The sequence below is a fragment of the Dendrobium catenatum genome, unplaced genomic scaffold (genome assembly GCF_001605985.2).
Source record: "Dendrobium catenatum unplaced genomic scaffold, ASM160598v2 fragScaff_scaffold_1470, whole genome shotgun sequence".
NCBI lineage: Eukaryota > Viridiplantae > Streptophyta > Magnoliopsida > Asparagales > Orchidaceae > Dendrobium > Dendrobium catenatum.
In genome coordinates this window covers 1,523,626-1,547,517 of record NW_021319932.1, presented here as the reverse complement: position 1 = coordinate 1,547,517, position 23,892 = coordinate 1,523,626, and the positions used below count along the sequence as shown (strand labels likewise).

The 23,892-nt window shown below is 35.2% G+C and overlaps 1 protein-coding gene across 1 annotated transcript; it reads right to left on the bottom strand.

The window, feature by feature from the left end:
- Nucleotides 1–12,232: 12,232 nt before the first annotated feature.
- Nucleotides 12,233–13,330, bottom strand: LOC110110444 (germin-like protein 5-1). The gene is made up of 2 exons (XM_020841928.2): nt 13,011–13,330; nt 12,233–12,932 (listed from the first exon to the last, which is right to left on the bottom strand). The coding sequence occupies exons 1-2, from the start codon at nt 13,123–13,125 to the stop codon at nt 12,388–12,390; spliced, it is 660 nt and encodes a 219-aa protein (XP_020697587.1). The 5' UTR covers nt 13,126–13,330; the 3' UTR covers nt 12,233–12,387.
- Nucleotides 13,331–23,892: the final 10,562 nt, after the last annotated feature.

Sequence of the window (23,892 nt, the reverse complement as noted above, 5' to 3'; positions counted from 1 at the left end):
TTACATAAATATCACTTTATGAAATAGTGGACAATAAATTTGTGATGAAATAATATCATGTATGAAATATTAAATTAAATTATTATTCTATAAGTTAAATATTGGATTATTAAAATTATCTAAAAGTCTACTCTTTAATTTGTTTTAAATATTGAACAAGAAAATAATTAATTATAGGAATTAAAATTTATACTTTTTTCCAATAAAAAAATAAATCATTAATCATTGGATAAATCAGAGCATTAGGAAACTACATCATTAATTTTTCATATAATGTCACCATGATGAAAAAAAATTTTAGTTATATATATTTATTCAAGTAAATCCAATTAGTTTTAGAAAAAATAATCTAAATTTGTAATTACTATTATTGCATAAATATGCTTTTTTTCATAATGTCATATATAATATCAAGCTTATATGAATGGAATATTTATAAAGAGTTGTAAACATAGCATAATTATCAATGTTGTTATACATACATACATACATATATATATATATTTATATATCATATAAATATTTTGAGTTGAATTATTTTTTATGACACTCAAGAAGAATAAGAAGAAGATAAGTGTTGATACGTCACCAAAAAATCACTTTGATCGAGCACGAATATCAATGCAAATCTGAAGTAAAAAAATTCAAAAATTGAATTGAGGTCTGTCCAAACTTTGATTTTAGCAAACCTATAGTCAAATTGAACATCTTAAGGAGACAAAATCAACAACGCTAAACTCGGTCCAATCTGAGCCCAAATAGGCTCAAATCAAAGGACCAAAATGTATATGAAGGCTTCAAAGTATTAATTGGGTGAACAAATGATATCCAAATATAACATTCCAATAGTTGAATCAAGCGGCTCTACAAGATGAATCCAACGAGCCAAAGATAGCTTAATTCCAACATCATTATGATATATAAACATTTGAAGAACACTCCATGATTAAGGGAATTGATATCATACATCTGATGGAACATTCCAAATTCACCCTAGATCTTCTCTATATTTATTAAGCATGTCACTCCCAAAAAACTATAAATAGATCCTCATTCTTCACATGAAGGGAAGGAAGAAAGAGAGGAAAAAATTAGGAAGCTATATTGCATTCTCCAACCAGTGCTATCATCGTTGAATCTCTTTTCAAACACTGATCATCGTCAGACTTTTGTCTTGTTTGTTTACTTTTTTTGTGTGTGTTTTAGGAAAATTTGAATATAGACTTTTAGATTTTTGATTCTAAAATCGAACACGTTATTAAGAATCATATATCACATCGAGAGGTGAGAATAATATTCTCTAATTGGTTCAAATTATAAAATTATAAATTTCATTCATACTATTTTAGTCAAATTTAAGAAGGAACTACATATGATCCTGAAGGATCAAAACATTATTCGATCATGTATTTAGCTACAATAATCTAGATGTATTATTATTAATTTCATAATCAAAGTAATAATAAATTATATATCTTTCCAAAGAAAGAAAATAATTTTTATTATTAACCATTTGAATATGATGATAATGATTATTATTTAATTTTAATTTTTCCCAAAAAAGGATGACTCTTCCCCATCCTATTTATGAGCTAAATGGAATGAGGTTTAATTTATCTGGGATCTTAAGTCGCCTATAAATGAAAGCCCTTGTAGTTAATTACATCATAAAAAAATTAAGCTTTCCTAAGGATACTATTTATTAAAATAAAGGCAGAAATTTTATTTTAATTTTTTTAGGAGTGATATGAAGGGACTGATGTTGTAATTTTAATCGGGATTGAATCAATTTTTTAGCACTTATTTTGGAGGCCAAAGGATGAGAAATAGGAGGCATTTTGATATTATAAAATAATTCAGAAATGCCTCAATATATCCTATGTTGGCTTTAAATTTTGGAGGAGAAAAAATTTTAAGTTTGAGTTGATACTTTATTAGAATTTTGGATTAAATACTTGATGTTGGGGACTTAAGATTTTAAGTATGCCCTAGAACCTAAATCTAAGTTAGATCATTATATATAAATAACTCAAACCTAACTAATAATATGAAATTCTAAGCTTACATCAGCTTGGATTGGAAAGCTAACTAAATCACCTAAGCACTTTAAAATAATGAATTTGGTCTTATGAAAGATAGGTAAGGCTTATTATTTAAGTTTTTAATAATTTGGGGCCGACATCTAAAGAATTTTTTAAATGGCTCCTTTACTTATGTATGGTGATTATGCTCAATGTAATTATATCTTAATTAATTTTAATTTGTTTCTAATATAATGCATGCAAATTAACATTTATTCAATGAATTGTATGCTTTGAATTTTAAAAAATAGGCTTAGAAAATAGGTTTTTCCTTAGAGATGCGCAACATCCCTTAGACAGAAATGCACCCTAATAGGTCAAGTGGTCTGCCACAACCCACAGACGACTAAACCCTAAACAAGGAGAGAAGATAGGTATGTATGCTTGAAAAATCGCCAGCATGACTGGGCATACTTCTTAGAAACATTTATCTTTCTATGTGAGTTTAAAAAAAAAATTAATAACAAGTAAAGAATTTTTTTATTCGTAAGAACCTAACAAAATCCAGGTTAAAATATATTTCACATGCAAGTAATAAACCTTGAAAAATATGTAATTTTTATAACGTGTAATTTAAATGAAATAATCAATCTTCAAATCATATCAAATGAATGTAAAAGGTCATGTGACAAATGTCACTTAATTACAAATCAGGGCCTACAAAAATTAAAAGCGGTTGAGCTCAACTAACAACATCCCAGATTCTACTTTTAGAGAATGTCACAAGTTTTAAATTAGAATATTTTAGTTTTCATTTCTTCAACTCCTTCCTTTGAGTTCCATGGATCCACTAGGTTCGGACATCCAAATGAAAAGAATTCCTTCCTAAAGAGGTGTTTTTTTTATGGTTGGATCCCAAGTTATCCAAATTTGGATCTCCAAATTGAACTCTCCCTTAATGAATTTTTTTTTCCTCTTTAGATTCCAAATTGGACATTAAATATCTCACTTTTATTAAATATCCGACTTTTCTTGGCTTTCACAACTCTTTTAAATTTAATTATGTATGAAAATTTAAAATAACTCTATACTCCATGCATGTTATCCTAGGAAAGTTATATGTAATCATTAAAAATTCCATGCAGTTATATTTATATTAATTGCTCACTTTTGAGCTAACTCATGCACTTGGACATGCTTTTAATTGTTAAGGTGTTTAGCAATTTTAACACATGAAAAAAATTTTATTAATCACATTATAATTAGCCCCATTTTTATAGCTCTACATAAGCATGATCACATACAGAAAACTTTATTAACATCCAAATCTCACCTAATTTAAAAAAATCTAGCTCCCGTCATATACCATATCATGAACATGGTAGTGAAAATATCATATCATAAACATCACAACCCACATCATAAACATCTCAAATCAAATCAAATCATAGCAACCAACTTACAAAAAAATTCGCATAAAAATCATGTCACAAAGAAAAGCATTCATAAAAGAATAACGGCCAAGCCTAGAGATAGAGTTGTTTATCTTAAAAAGTCATATATTATGTGTGTATCTAGCTGTGTGGTTTAGATATATCATAAATTAGTTGTTGTTTGAAGTTTTCTAATGCTTTACTTTAATTTTTTATAAGTTAATAAGAGTTTTAGTTTGAGTTTAAATTTGGTGTTTTAATGTTCATTTTAAAATAAGTTTTAAGTGTTAAAGTTAATTAATTATTTGTTTTCTAAAGTTCTTAATTTTAATTAAGTTTTCAGTCCTTAAGCCTTAAAATCTAATACCTTATGCTCTCAAATTAGAATCTACATAAGGTTCTTATTTATTAATGATTTATTATTAATTATTTAAGTTGTATAATAACTATATTTCTTTACATCAAGACCGTGAGATTTATTTCACTCTCATTGAGGTTAAATTAATATTCTCATAGGCCCAGGTTACCCAATAATTATTTTTAGATTTAAGTTTAATTTATTTGCTACATTAAGTTATCTAAATTTATAATTATCTTGTTAATGATTTATTAATATTATATGGTTTATGGTTTGTATTCCATCAAATTCATTTGTTATATTGTCACATGGACACGAGAACTAAGGCCTCCTTAAGACATGTAGCTCCCACAGCTCGAGGTAGACTAGTCTAAAAATTTTAATGATAGAATATTGGTTATTCATTCTATTGTTATATTCTGATTTAATTCATTAAAACGACGATTCATTGAAATTTAGATCATTTATTGAGTTTTGTATTTTTTGAATATTTAAATGCATTTAATAATGGGTCCATTTTTTTATTTTTTTTATTTTCATTAGTTTCTGGAGTTTTATATTTTTCATAAATATTAAACCCATAGATGAGTAAAATACCACTAAGTTTGCTAGATTTAGATTTTTTATAATTAGCTATGAATTTTACAAGTTTAGATGATTTCTCTTAGGGTTGTCAAAACGGGTTTTCAGGTCGGGTTTAAGTCCAAACCCAAAATGACCTGTCACTATTTGACACAACCCGAAGCCGACTCGATTCTAAAAATAGGTTAGAAAATAAAATCAAAATAAAGACTGTCAAAATCAAATCAATATAATAAATTTATGTAAAAATATACACATGTTATCTAGTCTCTATATCACGTACTCAATATATCACGAACATACATAATATCAGTACATTGAATTAGTAATATCAAATAGTATCAGTACCTATAATAGTAACAGTAAAGTGACACTAGTAGTAGAATAATACGATAATAGTGAATTCGCACAGTAATAATAAATTTGTACAATAATGAAAATAATGCCTCAGGAACATGCATTTCAGTAGTCACATTAAACAAGTAAAAAGTCATGGCTATCACTGTATTTTTTAGTGTTAGTAAACTGTTGACTAAGTAAATAGATTCATCACCCTTTGCCCATCGGTATAGTAATAATCTCTTTATAAATCTCAATCGGTGTATCATGTGAATTAGTAGAGGATAACATCAAATCACAGTATTTAAAGGAAACTCCGTAGGCCCACTATCATGTCTAGGTCAATCAGTCTCCAACCCACAGGTTAATCATTCTTTATTTGTTTATTTCACACATGCATATTATTATCATAATACTATAACAGTAATAACGGTCAGCTATTATACTCAAGCATATATCTATATCCATTTTCAATGCATTACAACAAATAATGCATAATTGAGATTAATTAAAAAGATGAAAAAAATGTCATAATGGTATACAAAAAAGAATCCTATTAGACAAAAATATACATTTTTAAAAAATTAACAAAATATGTTTTAAGACTTTTATTGTACTACACTATTATTTTTAGATGTCAAAATAAATTTTGGGGTAGACAAAAATCATTGTATTTTTAAAATCACCCTATAAAAAATCTTAAATAAATACTCAAAATGCTCATAATCATGATCTCTATAACATACAAAAAGTTAAGCAGTAAAAATTTTACCAATACAAAGTTATTCATATGTTTTGGTAATAAAAATACAAATTTAATAAAAAATACAAAAATCTGTAAAATCAAAAATAGGGTATGGATTCCTTACAGTGAGGCGCAATTATCTTAACATGCTCAACAGACAAAAATTGCACCATGGCCTCCCAATCTCAATTTTTTTTCTCTCCTCTAAATTCTATATTATTTCTCAAATCAACTCTGTGTTAGCCGAAACCAAAGAAACTAATGGCTTAAGAAAGAAGTCATGAGTGCTTTTAGATATTTATAATAAAATAAAATAATATTTAATTTAATTAATTTTTTACTATAAAATTCAAATAAATCATTTTAGGACTTAAAAATTTACAAAAAAATAAAATATGTTATTTAAAAAATATTGATGAAATCGGTTTATAAAATAGACACCTGACAATCCCCAAATCGGTACAAATTCCTTAAGGATGTTTGCCGGTGCCCAAAAATTATGAAAAAAAAATCATGTAAGTAAACTACTTCGATCAAAATACTATGGTAAAGATGGTTTGCGATTTGGAGTTATAATGACTCTAGAAAAAAATAATAAAGTCAAAATATGGTCTATTACATTTCTAAGGTCAATTTTCTTAAGATGTATGACTAGTGATATATGTTATAAATATTTGAAGGTTTTATAATATTTGAAATTCAATTTAGTTTTGGGTGCTAGAGAGCTTAATTGCTCTCCAATTTGCAGGGTTGATACTAGGGATATGTCTAATCAATATGCAATTTAAAAATCATGATTCTAAGGTCATTTGATTTGGTTTTGAGGTGCTTGAAATATCACTCAAATAAGTTATGGGTCAAGGAATTTTGACTTTGATTTAGGATTGAAATTTTGGATTTGGTTTTTATTTTGAGCTTGGTTGATTGAATTTGATTAATTCATATCATTGACAATCTTTTAGATGATTATTAATGATAGAGTAGGAGGGGTCAGATGATAGTTATTATGTGACCACCAAAAGAAACCTAAATCTAAAGGCTGATAACTCATTATATGGCTTCTAACATAAAAAAATCTCTCCAGGATAAATTTGGTTGTCATATATGAGTCACTAAGAGATGACTTTGCAACATCATCACTTCCAATAAGGTGCACACTACTTTAAAAAGTGAGTGTTTGCTTGTTCTCCTTAGTTTTCGTTTGGAACAGCTTTCTTGTTGCTTTACAAAGCAATTTCTTAATACAATTTTTTTTAATTTGAAATTTTTGTACTAGAAAGTTGTTTCATAAAGCATCAAGAAATCTATCCCAAATCTTAGTCCCATTTGGAGTTTCTAATAGATGTAGATCAATATATGTATTATCATTAGCCCTATTATAACTTTCATAAGGTGCATGCTGTTTTCATAACGCCTCGACCCCAAGGCCCACCCGCTGCCCATGTTCATGGCTAGACCCTGTTCTCCCTCCCAGCATATGCTCAACCCATAGCCCATGCTCGACCCCTCGCTCACGTGCCTTGTAGCTTGCTCTCGAATCAACGTGTTGGTTCAAGTCAACCCGGGTTAGGTTCGGGTTCGAATTTCTGACCTATTTTTAGAATCGAGTCGGGTTCGGGTTGTGTCAAATAGTGACGAGTCATTTTGGGGTTGTACTTGAACCCGACTTGAAAACCCGTTTTGACAACTCTAACAGAAATCAAGTGTCCACGATGGATAATTAACTCCCAACATCAGGGCTTGATTTCCCCAATATGGTTTATAAAAAGTTGGTGCCTAGAGGCGAACAACTATACCAATAACATGGTTAAATCTTCTCAGAGTTATGGAGATGATGGCAATTACTAATGGTGATCATCGACGGTAATTGTGGTTGTCAGTGATAAAAGCTGGTGGTGGTTGTTGAGGCAATAGCTAGAAATACAAGAGAGCCCTCTAGTTCTTTTCTTTCTTGCCCCCTCATATATAGAATGAGGCTCTATTTATAGACTTTTTGGGAATGACATTTTGATAATTTCAACCATAATCTAAAATACTCCATCGTATGGTCTATATCGATTCAATTGATCAAGTACTATTTTTTCAACATTTAAGTATATTAATGATATCATAATTGAGTGAACTTAAACTCATTAGATTCGTCTTGTTAAGCCACACTCGATTCAAATATAATAATTCAAATTTAAAATTCAGATGATTATAACTTTAATTTAAATAATTTTTAATTCTATCATAAGCTTTTTATTGAGTCACATCAACTGTCATAAATTTTCTATCACATAGCTTATTAAAAAAAAAAAAGCTTCTCGATTTTTAAAAGAGATATTCTTCAATATTCAATGCTTTATCACACCACATGTGAACACAATTAAAATTACGCGCACATAATAAATATGGCTTTTCAGACCGCACTTATCATGCGTTAACAAAAATAGATTCCATAGAAAACATTGTCCAAACGAGACCAGCGAAGCTAGATCTGTGAGGCTGACGCGGCTGCCATTCCTCAACAAAGTTCTTAGCTTGTCCTTTCAATGAAAATAATTTGCACAGTACTTCACCTAAATTCCCAAACACTTATCAACGCGAAATAATCGCGGTCGCTCAGTCAAACGTCCAACGCTAGCGCAAACTACACGCTACCAAGCGATACCAATCACATTTGACTTGCAAACGCAGAAATTTCGCCGGCGGGCTCTAAGAAGTAAGAACAGAATTAGAATTAAAAAAAAAAAATTCGAGAAATTTTGGGCATTGTCCGTATATTAAAGAGAAAATATTACAGGTACAACAAGGCTCCAATGAGAAATAGGAGCAGCTCATCAGAGCTCAAAAAACCAAAAACATTGAACAAAATCTATATCTGGATCAAACTACAAAAGGAAACATGAAAGAGACTTAGGCTTCATTTGGAATGTCTTTTTTACTACTTCTTGAAGCAGCTTTCTAGTATAAAAATTCTGCTTCAATAAGCATTAAAAAGACCGTCCCAAACGAAGCCTTAGAAATACAAATTTTTATACTAGGAAGTTGCTTCAAGAAGCAGTAAAAAAGTCGTCCCAAACGAAGCCTTAGAAATACAGACCTGCACGCAGCCAGGACTCAGTTAGGAGTCAAAAATCAACTTACTAAAGCACGGAGAGATCCCTGGTTGCCTGAAGATCATCTGAGGAAAAAATTCAGAAGATACGTGAACATCATCGGGCTGGCTGCTGCCTACCAAAACACCCATGCAAAAAACCTCTTCATCCACGGGGCAGAAAGAAGAAATAATAGCCTCTGCTCTGATCAATCCATTACATGATACCCATAAGCTTTTCATAATTTTTCCACTTACATATCTTGAAGAATACATCTTTTTTTATCTTTAAAGATATAGTGGTGTCGCAGCTCATATTACCCCCAAAATTTCTTTCATTCTTTTCTCTCCATATGAAATAAATGGAGCAGCAGATGATAAGAAAGTATAGATTTTTAACACTAACCTCAGTTTGCTCAAGAGCATTTATCCATTCCATCAAATGTAAAATCGTTGGTCTTAGCAGCAAAGACGAAGTTCCCGAGAACAATTGAGTTATAACAGAAAAAGAGAAGCTGCATTCAAAGAAAATATGGGAACTGCTTTCACTAGCATTATGACATAGCTAACATATAGGATCTACTTTTAAATTTCTTTTGAGTAGAACATCCGAAGTTTTTAAGCCTCCTATCATGGCTAGCCAAGCAAAAATGGAACATCTCAATGCATATATTTTGTGTCAAACCATGTTATACCACGAATTAAGAGGGAGTTCTTTATAGAACTCCTTGATGTATTGCCCAAATAAACATTCATCCGAGCTTCCCCAAGTTAAGGAGAACAGAATTAGCATGAACGAGAATAGCTATGATGGCAGATATGACAGGAAGACTGGAAGAGGCAAGTTGTTAGGCAAATACCAAGAGTTCCTTATAATCAAATCCTTCACAAGAGCAAACTGATCAAAAGCTTGCGATAAAACATACCCGTCAAGAATTTCATTAAGAGTATGCCCTTCACACCAATGATCCCAATGTAGAGAAATGGGGGATGAGGGAGTAATCCTGAATTAAAATGCATTCCTCACCAAACAGGCAGTGTTGCAAATAGATTTCCAAAAGATAGAAGCATAATGGGGAGGACGTCGCCAAGGTGAAGAGTATCTATGAATTAGCCAAGATGATAGAGGAGTTGTATAATTATACATTCTACTTATAATAAAACAATTAAAAGCAAATTGAAGAACTGACAGAGAAGGCAGTCCCAACCCTCCAGAATATTTGGGTTTGCAAACCTTGTCCTAGGATATCACATACATCTTCCTTTCAGCAATAATTTCACCCAAAAAACAAAAATCTAGAGGATGCTTTTCTAATGAATTTAGATATAATTTTAGGTAGAATTGATCCCTTGATCGAATATGTAATAGAATTCATGACAGTAACTTTCAAAAATTACAATCTACCAACAAAGGAAAGAATGTTTGCCTTCCACCCATACATTTTCTTAGAAATGTTTTCCATTAGGAAAGAATGTTAAGCCTTTTGAAGGACAGAGGTATACCCAAATAAGTGATATGAGAGTTAATGTTAGAAATAGAAAGGGCTTGGCATATGAGTTGTTGATTTTGGAGCCTATTAGGAGTCATAACATAGCTTTTCTCATAGTTTATGTGAAGACCAGTAGCATTAGCAAAAGTTTTGAGAATGTGTGCCAAATTCTTGCAATTATCCACCTCAGAATTACCAAAAAATCAATAAATCATCAACATATTAGAGATGAGATAATTTGAATCCTTCAATATTAATACCATCAAAACCTTTTCCATCGAGTAAAGTGGAAAAAGCATCTATAATAATGCAAAATAAGTATGGACTTAGGGGGCATCCTTGCCTCAAGCCAGTAGAAGAGGAGAAAAATCCTTCAAGAGCACCATTTGAGACTATAGAAAAGTTGACGTATGATATGCAAGCTTTTATCCATTGGATGAATTTTCTTGGGAAACCCTTTTGAGTCATCCTAGCAAGTAAAAATTCTCTAAACACCGTGTCGAAAGCTTTGCAGACGTCCAACTTAGCACATAAATAATTTTGGCATCCTCTACTACAGGCTAATGAAAGGATTTCATTAGCAAGAATAATGTTTACAGTTGATACTATAGATTTAACAAAACCAACTTGATTCTCCCTTACAATCAAAGGCATGAAAGTTGCTCATACTCTACTTAATATTTTCATAAGGGCTAGGGTTTTTACATTCGACGACTGCCTCCCGCCATTTTTCATCCGTCGGCTATTTATTTTTATTATTTTTAATTTTTTAATATAAAATTGTTTTCTATAATCATATTAGTAAAGTTATTTTTTCTATAATGTCTACACAACTAATTTTATAAAATATTTTAATCTTATTAAACAAATCCTTAGTTATCATTGTTGTGGGCTAGAATATACGCGGTGATAGAGTTAGAGTCCTACATCTTAGCATTGCATCCATATCCAGCTCACACACAGAGAACACAAGATTTTAACGTGGAAAACCCTCACTTCTGTCGGACCACCACTTGAAGCCTTTAGCTCCTTCGGACCACCACATGGGCCCTCAGTTCTGTCGGGTCACCACTTGAGGCCCTAAGTTTCGCCAGACCACCACCTGAGGCCCTGAGCTCCGCCGGACCACCACTTGAGGCCTTCACTTTTGCCGGACCACCACCTGAAGCCCTCACTTCTGCCAGACCACCACCTGAGGCCCTCACTTTTGCCAGACCACTACATGAGGCTTGGACTTTTGCCGGACCACCACCTGAGGCACTGATTTCTGTCGGACCACCACCTGACACCCAGACTTATGTCTGATCCACCTGAGGCCCGAAATTCTGCTAGACTACAAAGTGACACCGGATTAGTATCCCTATTTGTCACTATATTTCAACTTTACTGTTGACATTTATAATCTAATCGCCCTCAAGGACGAGTTAGCCCGCTGCAACCTACTCGAATTCTAGTGGAATCACTTTCAACTAGGCCATGCCTTATGGTCTTTCCTCTTTCCAAGATTTTTCAAGTAAAAAATCTTGCGTTCTATATGTGTGAGCTGGATATCTGTGCAACACTAAGACGTAGGACTTTAACTCTATCGCCACGTATATTCTAGCCCGCAACAATCATATTTTTATATGATTTTATTAAAATAATTAATATTAGGCATTCAAAAGTAAAGGAATTTAAATTCTATTAAAATAACTAATTTATCAATATTTCTCATTTTTTATATAATTACTTTTTATTTTATGCATTTATCTATCTTTCTAAATATTTTATCTTATAAATTTGCATATTTTTAAAAAACTATGTTATTATTTCTTGATGTAAAAGACATTAAGATGAACTTTAAAATCTTTGATTCATTAAGATTATTATCATTTATGCTAGAATTTTTGTGAATTTTTTTTTTTATAAATTTGTTCCATAAAATTGCAGCATGTTTTCAAAAATATATATAAATTTAGGTTATATTTGAAATAATTTTTTTACTTTTTTTATACTTTAGATCATAATTAAAATTTTATTTGATTAATTTTTAATTATTTCAAAAAAAATTATACGAAAAAATTATTTCTACTACAGCTTTAAAAGAAGAATATTTTATAAATAATCTTGTAATCATTTTTATAAAAATATTTTTTTTTTGGGAAAATTATAGAAGTCACAAAAAAAGCCTACGCAGCAAATGATTTATTGAAGCAGGATAACAAATTAATAATCAAGAAGCATAATCATTAAAGAAATGAATGATCTGACCAACCGACAAAGATGGCACAAATTCGACCGTTTAACACAGATGAAGAAGGAAAGAAAAGAAGAATCTTTTACAATTATAATGTTGCAAAATCAACTCTTAGGGGCTAATCGGCTCTTAATCTTTTCAACTTCTTTGGTGCCAATCTGAAACGCTTTGGTGAGCACATTGTCAGGAACCGCCGGCGAGGAGCCAAAGAGCGCGGCGGCTACAGCCTGCGTTCCAGGAAGCTGGCTGTTGAACGCGGCGATGACAGCGGCCGGCTTATCCTCGTTGTTCTTCTGGAAATGGACGAGCCCGCGGGGGAACACGAAGTTCTCCCCGTGAGTTATGCGTTTGGCAACGAGTTTATTCGCGGTGGTTATGAAGCCCACGTCGAGAGTGCCGTAAAGAACGAAAACCAACTCGGTGGCGCGCGGGTGGGTGTGCGGCGGGTTCAGCCCTTTGGGAGCGAAGTCTATGCGGGACATGGAAACCCCGAGAGTGTTAAGTCCTGGAATCTTCTCCACGTTGGCCGCCGTGACGATGGAGCCCAAGGTGTTGTTTGTGGCGTCCGGTGCAGCGATACCCTTGAAGAAGAAGTCGTCGGGTGTCACGGCGGCCGGAGGCTTGCAGAGGAATCCGTTTACTTTGAGAGCTGGAGGGAAAAGAGAGCGAATTAGTCATTAATGAGTTGGAGTGAGAAATTAATGAAGTTGGTTGGTGGTTGTATTACTGGAGTTGAGATCGGCGACGCAGATGTCTTGCAGGAGGTCGGGATCGGCGGCGATGGTGGTGGCGGCGAGGGTGATGATGAGGAGGAGGAAGGGAGATTTGGTGATGGCCGCCATGGGAATGTTTTGACTGAGAGAGCGGAATTAAGGGGGAGGGATGTTTGGGAGTTATAAAGGCGATAGCTTTGGCGTGGAGGATGGAGGGAGTTGGAGGCGGATGTGATGGGAGAGACAGGGGAGGAGGAAAGTGGGACTTCGAAACAAAGAAAAGGAGGCGATGAAGCCAAAGAGGAAGGAAGATGGTTGAGCAGATCGACTGAGTACTTGTCGGGGGATTTACATTCATATCATTAAAAAATTTTAATTTAAATATTTGACATCTAAATTTGATTATTTGCTTACATAATATTTAAAATTTTAAATATCAACAAAAATATAATGACATGAACTCATTATCTGTCTCATCGCACCGCCGGTCATATCGTTGTCGCCTACTTGGAAAATTATTAGGTCTGGACATCCAATTAAAATTTGACATGTGAACTGCTCTTTGACTGTGCTTTGACTGTGCTTTCACTGGGCTTTCAATGTGTTTTACCTACGCTTTACCTGCACTTTACCTGCGCTTTACTTGCGCTTTTGGCACACTTGATTTAAAATTCGCGGACATGTGTACATTCCACATGTCAATATTTTATTGGAGTCCAAACGTATCTCCATGTTTGGTGTTCGGACCTAATAATTTTCCAGCCTACTTTGCACCCCAATGGTTCTATCGACTTCGTAGAACTTTGCTGTAAACGAGACAAGAACTCACGGTGAGGCTCGTCGGGCCAATGCATCTCCCAGCCGCTCCAATATTTTGTATATATATATTTTTTATTTTTTTGGTTATTTGACTATGAGGATGATATTGGTGCAATGTTCCTATCTCAACAATGAAGGCCATCCATAAATAATTCAATTAGGATAAACATTATACTCTAAAAAAAACAAGTTGAATTGTCAATGGAAGACATGGTTCTAGATGCACTTCTAACAAGGAAAATTAGATTCTAACGTTTTGTTTGAGATGACTTTTAGTATAAAAATTTTAATTTTTGTACTAAAAATCTGCTTTAAGAACCAATATGAAAGCCGTCCCAAATGAAGCCTAAATTATCATGAAGATTAGTGAGCTAGTCGCTATTCCCATGGGGAAGTAGTTATAGATATTATGTCAAGTTGTTCAAAGTAGATCATTAGATTGAATATTAATGCTAGGTTAGGCACTTTCCAATCAAGTTAGAAAATTCCATTTTGAATTGCTTATCAAGCATATTTTGACTTTTCAAATTGGAGTCCAAGTAGTTCTTCTCCTAAGATGACTCGAAAAAACTCGACGGTGTAGATGAGTCTAGCTGGGTCATAAGTCGATTTGAAATCATTATGGAGCTCACGAGTCAAGCTTGTTAGATTACGAGTTCAAGTTTAGCCTCATTTACTGCTCGTATATAATGCAATCATGTAGTGTTGTCCACTTGTCCATAAACTAACTAATCTTTTATTAATTTCCATAGAAACCCTTAAGTTCTCCTATTGTAGATATTTTCTTATTTTCCATCATTACATTTCACTCATTGTCACATTTAATGCTGCCTACAACTTAGAATACTTTATTTATATATTGAGAAAAGTCTTTTTTTTTTTTCATTTGTATTTTTTTATTATTATGCTTCTTTGAATATCAAAAAAGTTTAATCAAAATCAAGCTTAATTTCAAGCATGAAAAATATCTTCGAAATCAATAAAAGATTTATTGATTAACTGAGTTCTAGCTTAATTTTATGAATTCTAGTCGACCCACGAGCCGGTTCATTTACAATAAAACGAGCCGACTAACAAGCTAACCAGTCGAGGCGAGACTAACTCAAGCTTGGCTTATTATCTCATCGTATTCATTTCACGAGCCATTTATTGAGTCGAGCACGATCCTTCTCACGAGTCAGCCTGACTCAGCTACACCCCATAGCTAAAATTGGATCATCACAATCGATATAGAATTAGATCTATAACTAATTTTATACCCATCTTACTTCTAACTTACCCCAAACCACTTTTTTTATAATTAAAAATATGTTATATTTTAAATTTATTAAATATATAATATAAAATTCCTTCCTTATTAATAAAAAAAAAAATCTTATAGGTGTCATAATTTTCTCATGCTTGTCATGTGAGCATGGGCCTTCAAGATGGTGTTATTGTGTGGTTGGTGGCTAACCCGTTGTCTCTTCAGCTATAGCCTCTGTTGAGAGCACCCGAGGTGGAGTCTTTGGCTTGAATGCAGTCCTTTTTCACTAAATTATTCTTGTTTTGTGGTTCCAAATGGACCCACTTTTGGAAGTTCAATTTCTTGGTGTAGGAGTAGCCCATTTGCTAATTAGGGTTTGTTTGACATCAATTTTATTATCATTTCTAAAATAGATTTGATACATCATAAAAAAATTACCTTGATCAAGCACGAATCTCGAGGTAAAATCAAGTTGGAAACTTCAAAAATTATATCGGAGACTGTCTGAATTCTGATTTCAGCAAACTTACAATCAAACTGAGCGTCTCGGAAACACAAACCCAACGACACCAAAATAGACCCAATCTGAGCCCAAATGAGTCCAAATCAAAGACCCGAAGCACTTTTGGAATGATCTAACCACAATTTGGGTTACCAAACGATCTCCAATCATGACATGCATATAGTCGAATCGAGCGGCTCGATGAGACGAATCCAACGAGCTCATCATCAAATTGTGATATCATTAAGATAGGCAAAGGTCCATTGAACAGTGCATGATCGTATGAATCAAGATCATCCATCCATTCGAACCACTCTCAATTTATCATTGATTTTCCACTAATTTACAAGCCACGCCTGTCACGACCCGACCCGACAGGGACGGATCCCGCCCGAGCCGGATCGCGACAGAACCTTCTTATCCAGGATCTGGCTTTGAAATTTGGTTCTGAACTGAATCTTCCAAAATAATTAACTCAACAGACACACAAACACAGAGCTACTATGAATCATCAAACACAGCGGCCGAAGCCGGAGTGCCCCTTGACGCTGAAGTGCCACTAACGAGCCACCACTTGACATGGAAGTGTTGCCGGACCACCACATGAGCCTTGAACTTCTCCCGGACCACCACCTAACGCCTAGAGTTCTATCAGAGTACCTTCCTCCTACTACGGTCCTTTCGAACTCCCTAGCTAGACAATGTCTTTCTGACTCTAGTCTCCTGCCGACTACGATCGTTCTGACCTCCCTCGCAAGACAACAATCTTTCTAACCCCGGTCTCCTACCGACTATGGCCTTTCCAACTTCTGTCGCCTACTATTGTCTTTCCGACCTTTGTTCTATCGACTATGGTTCTGCCAACCAAACAAATATGTCTATATTGATGTGCTCTATATTATGTACATTTGTGACATCAAGCCAAGACCTTCTCCTAAGGAAGGGCCTCATTTGTAATCAGCTGTAAATACTAGTGGATTCATTCAAACTAGGCCAGGCCCCGTGGTTTTTCCCCTTTTTCAGGGGTTTCCATGTAAAAACTCTTGTGTCTCTTATGAACGCTACACCCTCTCTTTTTCTGCTTGTGTTCTGGATCTTCGTACAAAGCTATGACGTTACATTTTATATTTCTCTATCCCCGCGAATATTCCAGGACACAACAAGATTTATTTGTTGTGTTTGGAAATTTATTTTCAAAAAAAAAATAATTGGAATAATTTGTAGGTGTTTTGAGTGTCGTTAAAGATATCAATTCGGTCCACTAGCCACATATCATCACCCGTCATCGCTACATCTACATTGACCAATTGTCACTTCCATTATTATTGGTGGTGGGCCCTGGAGATCATCTTCTCCATCATCGAGTTCTTGGGGATTACAGAAGAAATGACGTGATAATCTAATTGTAAGTAATTATTTGATTTTCGTTATAAAGATTACATAACAAATGATGTAAAGTGTTGGCAATTATACAATGTCAAATGATGGGATCAAATGTTAGTAATAAAATGATGGGGATTGTGGTTATTGATGGTGGTCGTCAACCGCAATTTTCAAATAATACATGGAACTTCCTCAGATCTCTTAGCTACAAAACCTCTCTAAGCCTTATAGATAGCTTTTTTGAGAGGGTGGTTTTATATATTTGACAAAAATAAAAAACTCTCTAAATGACTTATATTATTTCCTTTAATCATATATGTTATTTTTCTATACCACTATGACCCACTATACATAACAGAGAAATGTTGTCAGACAAAGTGGTTTTATTTTTTTTTCCAAATCATTTTTTATTCCTCATTTTTTTATTCATTAATTATTCAATTCAAGTTCAAAAATTCTTCAAAAATTATTTAATTTGAGTTCAAGTAATCTCCCAAATTAATTTAATTTGACTTCAAGAAATATCTCAGAATTATTTTGTTCATGCTTTTGATTGTCAAAATTTTAGCAACATCTCGGTGTCTCCCTTGCATAGAAGGAATCTATAGGGATTCTAGACCCACCCTCCATGTCAAAAAAGGTGTGTATGGTAGGTGTCAAATGAGACTATTAACTCCCTTCAGCTCAGCTCCAACTGGATTCAAGATGACACGTGGCTTACTTTCATTTGTTATAATTTCTTTTATTATATTTTCCTATCTATATATAGCATGGCTGTTGTACCAAGATGGATGAGAAAAAATATTTGTTTACTTTCTTCTTCTTATATCTCGTTCTCCCTTAGCTTTTCTTGTTCTTGGCTTGCGGTTTTCATGGTATCAGAGCGGGTCATCTGGTGACCGCCGTGGTGTCAGCCTCCCACCGCTTATGGATAGCTCATCTTCCCCCCTCGCCGCCACCGCACCCGAGGATACACGCACCTTCGGCGTTAACTTCAAACTTCAACCCATCCCCCACCAACTGAAATTTCTTATGGGTAACATCAAGAGCATCATCTCCATCACTCTTACCACGGACAACTACCCAATCTAGCGTTCTCAAGTCGTTAAACTATTTCATGCAAACGACTTTGAGGGATTTCTTGACGGGAGCTATTCTTTCCCTTCCCCGCACGCCCCGTCATCTTCTTCATCCCTTGTCAATCTTGGACCCTTATCGATCAAAACCTATCCACTGCCTTATACTTGATCATCTCTCTCGATCTTCTCCCATACGTCCTATCTTTGGATCACTGCATCGAGATCTGGGACACGCTTACCTATCTCGCACCATACAACATCGCAAAGTGCTCCATAACCTATCCATGAAAAATCAAACCATGTCCCAATACCTTCTAGCCATTAAATCCAAAGTAGATGCTATAACTGCTACGGGATCACCGCTCGATCTCGAAGATATCATTCTTTATACCTTAAACAGCCTTCCCACTCAATATCAATCTTTTAAAACCGTGATTCGAATAAACCTTCAACCTCTCAGACTTGATGACTTATACACTCTATTATGCAGTGAAAAGCAAAATCCTGCTCAAGAAGCATCTAAAGGATTACAATCTCTTCAAATTTCATGCGCTCCTATGGCCCTTGCTGCGTCTCGCAAAAGTAGCACTCAGACAAATCGTCCTCTACCAACATAACGTGCCAAATCTGTTGGAAAACTGGACATTCTGTGCTTCAATGTTGGTATCATCATGATCCTTCCTACACCAAGGATGCTCAAAAGATTGCGCTCTTCTCATCCTTTGACAGACCCAACTCGCCTGACTAATATCTTGATAGTGGCGCCACTACACATCTCACCTCCGATTCTTCACAAGCTCAATATGCAAAGTCGTACACTGGAACGTAGTAAATCACCTTGGGCAATAGTCATCAACTACCTATCCATCACTCTGGCAAGGGTATTCTTCCCACCCCAACCGGTAATTTTCATCTTGACTATCTTTATCACATTCCAAATTTATCCTTCAATCTTATTTCTATTCAGCATCTCACCTCCGATAACAACTGTACTGTCAAATTCTCTTCATTTGGCTTTCAAATTCAGGATTCGATGAAAGCCGTCTTCTTCTCAAGGATCCCTGCCTTAATGGGCTATATCCCACTCGATCATCCTCCTCTTGCCTGCAATATTTAGCCCTTCTCTCAACTCAAGACGTCCCCAATCTTTGAGCATCTTGGTCATCATGCTCTGACCACTCTACAACAACTGAAATGTTTTATTCCATCTTTATGTAGTCACAATTCTACTTGTTGTAATTCTTGTCTCTAGCAAAAAACCATCGTTTACCATTTAGTAAATCTAACTCCAATAGCTTGTATCCATTTTCATTAGTTCATTCGGATGTTTGGGTCCTTCTCCTACTACGTCTATGGAAGGATTTAAATACTATATCTCCTTTATAGATGATTTTACTCAATTTTGATGGGTCTATCCACTTTTAAATAAATTTGATGTTATTTCTAAATTTGAATTTAAGAAAATAATCACCTGACAATTTAACACAATCATTAAAAATTTTCGTTCTGACGGTGGTGGTGAGTTCGTTAACAGACAATTTTAGACTCTATGCAAATAATGAGGCATAATCCATAAATTTACTTGCCATTACAGCCACTCTCAAAATGATGTCACTAAGCAAAAGCATCGCCATATTCTTGAAATGACTCGTAGCCTTCTCATCAAAGCTCATTTCCCCATCCTTATGGGTCGATGCTCTTCTTACATCCGTATATCTTATAAATCGTCTTCCCTATCGCTCTCTCCAACATCACAATCCGTATCACATTCTCTATAAAAAATCAGCCAACTACAAGCATCTCAAAATATTCAACTACTTATGCTACCCATGGCTTCATCCATACCTACCACTAAATTTTCACCCCTTTCTACACCTTGTATTTTTATCGGATATGCCAACTCTTAGAAGGGCTATATATGCCTCAATCGCACAACTGGCCAAGTTTACACTTCCCGCCACATCATCTTCAACAAAATTATCTTTACATATCAAAATATTTCTACTCATATCCAATCTAATTCTACTCTTAACTTCATACCACCTCTCACTTTGGTTCCCACCTCTTTAACCAACACAAATAACTGCACCACCCCTTCCCCACCTCCTATCACAAATCCCTCCAATCCCGATCCTATACCAGAAATTCAACCTTCTATGACCAACTCTCATGTGTTGCAACCTATTCCTCAAACCAATCTACATCCCATGCAAACCCGGTTTAAAACAGGTCACCTAAAGCCCAAAACCATTTTTAATCTCTTCCACTCCACCCTTCCACTCGATATCACATCCTACACTGAAGCCGTCAAACACGAACACTGGTGCACCGCCATGTCACTAGAATTCCAAGCCTTAAATCCCAGGGCACTTGGGATCGTGTCCCACCTAATCCCAAGCAAAAGGTGCTTAGTTTTGAATAGACTTTCTGCACCAAATATCTTGCTGATGGCACAATTGCAAGATAGAAAGCCCGCCTGGTTGCACAGGGATTTAACCAAGAATACGGTTTGGACTACACAAAAACTTTCATCCCTGTAGCTAAAATGCCAACCATCAGAATTCTTCTTGTCAATGCTCTTCATCATAACTGGTCCATTCATCAACTGGACGTGTCTAACATCTTCCTTCACGGTCAACTCACTCACACTGTCTATATGAAACAACCAATAGGTTTTGCCGATACTCTTCACCCTGATCATGTTTGTCGTCTAAAGAAGGCTCTTTATGGCCTCAAGCAGTCCCCACGGGAATGGTTCACTACTATTTTCGGCTACCTCCAAACTCTTAGATTTCAGATTAGTTCATCTGACCCCTCTCTTCTAATTTATACTAACAAGGGTATTTTCATGTACTTCTTGGTCCACGTCAACGACATCCTCCTTACCGGCAACTGTAAGAATACAATCAACCAACTTATTACTAATCTCAACTCAAAGCTCACCATGTGGGATCTTGGTTCCATCTCACAGTTTTTGGGCATTCAAGTTGTTCACACAACTTATGGGCTCCACCTCAACCAAAGTAGATTAGCTCAAACAATTCTTTCTCGCATAGGTATGTTAAATTGCAAACTAGTATCTACACCTTCTCAATTAAAATCTTCAAATACTAACACAAATTTTGCTTCATTTAACAATCCTTCGCTCTATCATCAACTCGCCGGATCTCTACAATACTTGACTCTAACGAGGTTGGACATCACCTTCGCTTTCAACAAAGTCTGTCAAAATATGCAAAATCCTCTAAACAGACACTTTGAAGCCCTCAAATGCCTACTTCGTTACATTCAAGGAACTCTGCACACTGGTCTCCCGCTCTTTCGAGACGATCTTATAGTTCGATCTTACGTTAACTCTGACTAGGCTGGTGACTCTGCCGACCACAAATCCACAATTGGTTATTGCAACTTCCTTGGTTCATCGCTCATCTCCTTGAGTGCTAAGAAATAGAATGTTGTATCACGATCCTCCACTGAAGCTGAGTACCGAGCGCTTGCTTTCGCAGCAACGGAAGTCACTTGGATCCGCCACATGCTTCACGAGTTAAATTGCTCTCAATCCTCCTTACCCCACTCTTTTGTGACAACACATCCACAATAGCCTTTGCCAACAATCTAGTGTTTCATGCTCGATCGAACTAAGCACATTGAAGTCGATTGTCACTACTTCCGTTATTGCATCAAAGACAAATCCATCCAAATCCATCACACTTCTATAAAAGATCATATTGATGATCTCCTAACCAAACCTCTATTTATAGCTCGGTTTCAACTGTTATCAAGCAAACTGATCACAACTAAAGATGCTCTAGTTTGAGGGGGCATGTTAACTCTCTCCAGCTCACCTCCAGCTAGATTCAAGATGACACGTGGCTAACTTTCATTTGTTATAATTTCTTTTATTATGTTTTTCTATTTATATATAGCATGGCTACTATACTAAGATGGATGAGAAAAAAATATTTGTTTACTTTCTTCTTCTTGTATCTTGTTCTCCCTTAGTTTTTCTTGTTCTTCAGAGACCACGGTTGTGATCTTCAATCCCATAATGCTAAGAAAGGTATGTATAGCTTGCCTGCAAAAAGTTTTTTAATTTTGATATTTATACCTTTACAAATGAGGACAGAAATGATGGCTGCAAAGATTTGCAATGAGAGTACCGTAAATGTTTATTAATTTTATTTTCTAATTTTTTTTTAGAGGCGGTGCAAAGGAGGAGGAAACACGTGCAAAGCTATGTTGTCTTGAGTAAAGACACATAATGATATGAAAAAGTGGAGGTGGCAGGAAAACATTAGGTGTTATTATGCATTAGAAGAGTATGGTATCAAACGTTGGAATGAGATAAGTATGCTCGACTAAACAAAGTGCTTACAAAAATAAATGAGAATATGCTTGGTTTTATAATTTACAATAATAAACTTTATTTATGAAATACAGATTTGCATTTCAGAAGGATTAATCTAAAGATTTTAAAAATAGAAAACCTAGTGGACCATAGTTGGCGGGCGACGGTTGGAGTGGATCATAGTCGACATGAAATATAGTCGGCCGGCGATAATGGTCGGAGTGGACCATAGTTGGCGGCGATGATGGTCGGAGTGACCATAGTCGACAAGTGGCAAAGGTCGAAAGGACTTAGTCGGCGGGCGACGGTGGTCAGAGTGACCGTAGCAGGCGGACAACTGTGGACAGGTGGAGGTTCGGCAGCAGTCGACGGCCAAGTTGAGGTCCGGTGGCAATCGACAGGTGGAAGTCCGGTGTCAGACGATGCAAGCTTGAGAAAGTAAGAGAGATCTTTCATTTTTCATCTCTTTCTATTCATCTTCATATGAAGAATGAGAGGATATTTATAATTTTTTGGAAATGTGATGGTCGGTAAATAAGGAGACACTACGGGAAAACACGCGATTACCGTCGGATTTTTCCGGCGGAAAATTGTGCGCCGGTAATAACGGCACAGGCAACGGCGGAATCGTTCGACGAAAATATTGCGGCAACATTTCCGGCGCAAAATACGTCGTAAATTTACCGACGCCGATTCCGCCGGCCAATCCGACGGTATAGGAATGTCTGAACCATTTCCGTCGCACGTTACGGTGGAACAGTTCCGGCGTACGTTACCGGCGGACATTGCGCCGGCGTATTTAAACTATCACTAGATATTTGCTAGAGGATATACCTTGGTGCATGATTTTTGTTGATGATATTCTTCTTGTTGATAAGACTAGAGAGGGAGTTGAAGGTAAACTTGGATTATGGAGATCAACATTAGTCCATATCTTTTTTCTTTAGTCATGGTTGTTAGCACTAGACATTTGCTAGAGGATGTACCTTGGTGCATGCTTTTTGTTGATGATATTGTTCTTGTTGATAAGACTAGAGAGGGATTTGAAGGTAAACTTTGATTATGGAAATCAACATTAGTCCATATCTTTTTGCTTTAGTCATGGTTGTTAGCACTAGACATTTGCTAGAGGATGTACCTTGGTGCATGCTTTTTGTTGATGATATTGTTCTTGTTGATAAGACTAGAGAGGGATTTGAAGGTAAACTTTGATTATGGAAAACAACATTAGTCCATATCTTTTTGCTTTAGTCATGGATGTTATCACTAGACATTTGCTAGAGGATGTACCTTGGTGCATGCTTTTTGTTGATGATATTGTTCTTGTTGATAAGACTAGAGAGGGATTTGAAGGTAAACTTTGATTATGGAGATCAACATTAGTCCATATCTTTTTGCTTTAGTCATGGTTGTTAGCACTAGACATTTGCTAGAGGATGTACCTTGGTGCATGCTTTTTGTTGATGATATTGTTCTTGTTGATAAGACTAGAGAGGGAGTTGAAGGTAAACTTGGATTA